At 41.5% G+C, this 2,000-nt stretch overlaps 1 protein-coding gene across 3 annotated transcripts in view; it reads right to left on the bottom strand.

Moving 5' to 3' along the window:
- Positions 1-801: 801 nt before the first annotated feature.
- LOC147029202 (uncharacterized) overlaps positions 802-2,000 on the bottom strand; it is a 54,558-nt gene continuing 53,359 nt past the window's right edge. For all 3 annotated transcript variants that reach the window (XM_085876457.1, XM_085876454.1, XM_085876456.1), the window contains one exon: positions 802-2,000. This exon is cut by the window's right edge and continues 363 nt beyond it. In XM_085876457.1, coding sequence (XP_085732583.1) covers positions 1,402-2,000 — 599 coding nt within the window. In that variant the 3' untranslated portion in view covers positions 802-1,401.

Below are 2,000 nucleotides of genomic sequence, written 5' to 3'. Positions count from 1 at the left end.
ATTCAATTTTTTTTTTCCCAAAGTTAATTTTAATAAAGATATCTCCCACATGATCAAAAAAATATTTTTAATCGTGATTTACATTATTTGATCGCTGATCCCGAATCCAGGCCGAAGTTGTGATGAAATAAAGGATGAAGTGACGCGCGATCACGTGTCGCGCGGCTCGCACACGGGACAGATAAAACCGAGATTCCGCGCGGTCGGTGGGATTGTCCCTGGGGCATTGTCATTTACGGCGGTGGTTCACTTGGTGGTCGTTGAATGGTGGGAATTGAGAGTTTACCGGACTCCGTGCTTATGCTGGCGAATTGCTGATATATTTTGCGGTGATCGACTGCCCGTGTATTCCTTACTGCACGTGTATTCCTTTTGTGTCTGCAGAGACGGCTTCAATCAAGTGAAATAAAGCCTTATACTCCAAAGTCTTTCTCTCGCATTCACTTCAGAAGTGACCGGAAATTGCGTCTAAATCATCAGTTGTGCGGCGCAAACACGTTCCACGGTCGAGTTGGGAAGTATACAGTAGTGAACACGTTACAGGTAAAGTCAGAAGTGAATGCAAGAAGAATTCTACGTTCGCTTCTCGGCTTTGCCGATTCCATATTAAACAACGTGGTGAATAAAACAAAACGAGTGAAAAACACCTCATTAAATCAACAACCAAACACCTCAACAAACATTGAATAAAAACTCCTTTAACTTCCCTTCGTTTCCGTCATCCATCACAGAACTTTAATGTTTTCTCCGCAACTGCTTGTCGGATAAAGAGGAAATTTTCATCATTGGAGCGACAACTGATGTGAAACGTTTCATTTTATTTTTTGAATACATTGTCGAGGCTCATATGAGAGAGAACATACAACACACAATAAGGGGGGCAGGAGACAAGAGGGGCGAGAGAGGGAAGGACAAAACAGTGGGAAACACAAACATGAGGAGATCTGTGGAAGGGAGAGGAATGGAGCGAGGAACACGGGGTAAACAAGGTGGACACCTCAGGGACTTTCAGGTAATCAAATGACAGGAATCTTTCAGGAAGGAAAGCAGGGAATTTGAAGGAGGTGGGTTTGGAGTGGATTAATGGGATAGAAATGATCATGGTTTTGGATCAGTGAAGATAAGAGGTTTTGGTGAACAGCTGTTTTGAAGATCTCGAGGGAAGAGTGGGATTGAAGAGAGTGTGGGAGTTTATTCCAAAGGTGAGAAAAAAAAGAGGAATGAAAGAGTGAAGGTGATTGTTCATTGGAGAGAGGGATAACTTCAAAATTAGTCTTGTTCTGAGTAAGTCCTCTTTGCTGATCATTTTACGCATTTTTTGTGTTGTACCTGGGGGTCTTCTTGTATTCCGAGGTGTTTGTGGGATGCTTAATTTCGAGTTGCTGTGTTATCTGGTCTTTTTTATGGATTTATTGCATGTTCTCCTGCGTGGAACCTCATGTGGCGATTCAAATAGCTTTTTCGAGAGAAACCTTTATCACATGTGGAACATTTGTGAGGACGCTCTCCTGTATGGCTGTTCATGTGTTTCTTCAAACTGCTTTTGTCTGAGAAACCTTTATCACATGTGCAACATTTGTGAGGACGCTCTCCTGTATGGCTGTTCATGTGTTTCTTCAAACTGCTTTTGTCTGAGAAACCTTTATCACATGTGGAACATTTGTAAGGTCGCTCTCCTGTATGGATCCTCATATGCACATTTAAACTGCCTTTATGAGGGAAACCTTTATCACATGCAGAACATTTGTAAGGTCGCTCTCCTGTGTGGATCATCATATGCATATTTAAATGGACTTTTCGAGAGAAACTTTTTTCACATATGGAACATTTGTGAGGACGTTCTCCTTTGTGGGTCTTCATATGCATATTTAAATGGCCTTTATGAGAGAAACCTTTATCACATATGGAACATTTGTGAGGATGCTCTCCTGTGTGGATCATCATATGCATATTTAAATGGCCTTTTTGAGAGAAGCCTTTATCACATATGGAACATTTGT

This window comes from Eptatretus burgeri, chromosome 4, assembly GCF_056783735.1.
Source record: "Eptatretus burgeri isolate ZD-2024b chromosome 4, Ebu_testis_v1, whole genome shotgun sequence".
Lineage (NCBI taxonomy): Eukaryota > Metazoa > Chordata > Myxini > Myxiniformes > Myxinidae > Eptatretus > Eptatretus burgeri.
Note: the sequence above shows the minus strand (reverse complement) of the source record. Positions and strands in the feature narration are given on the sequence as shown.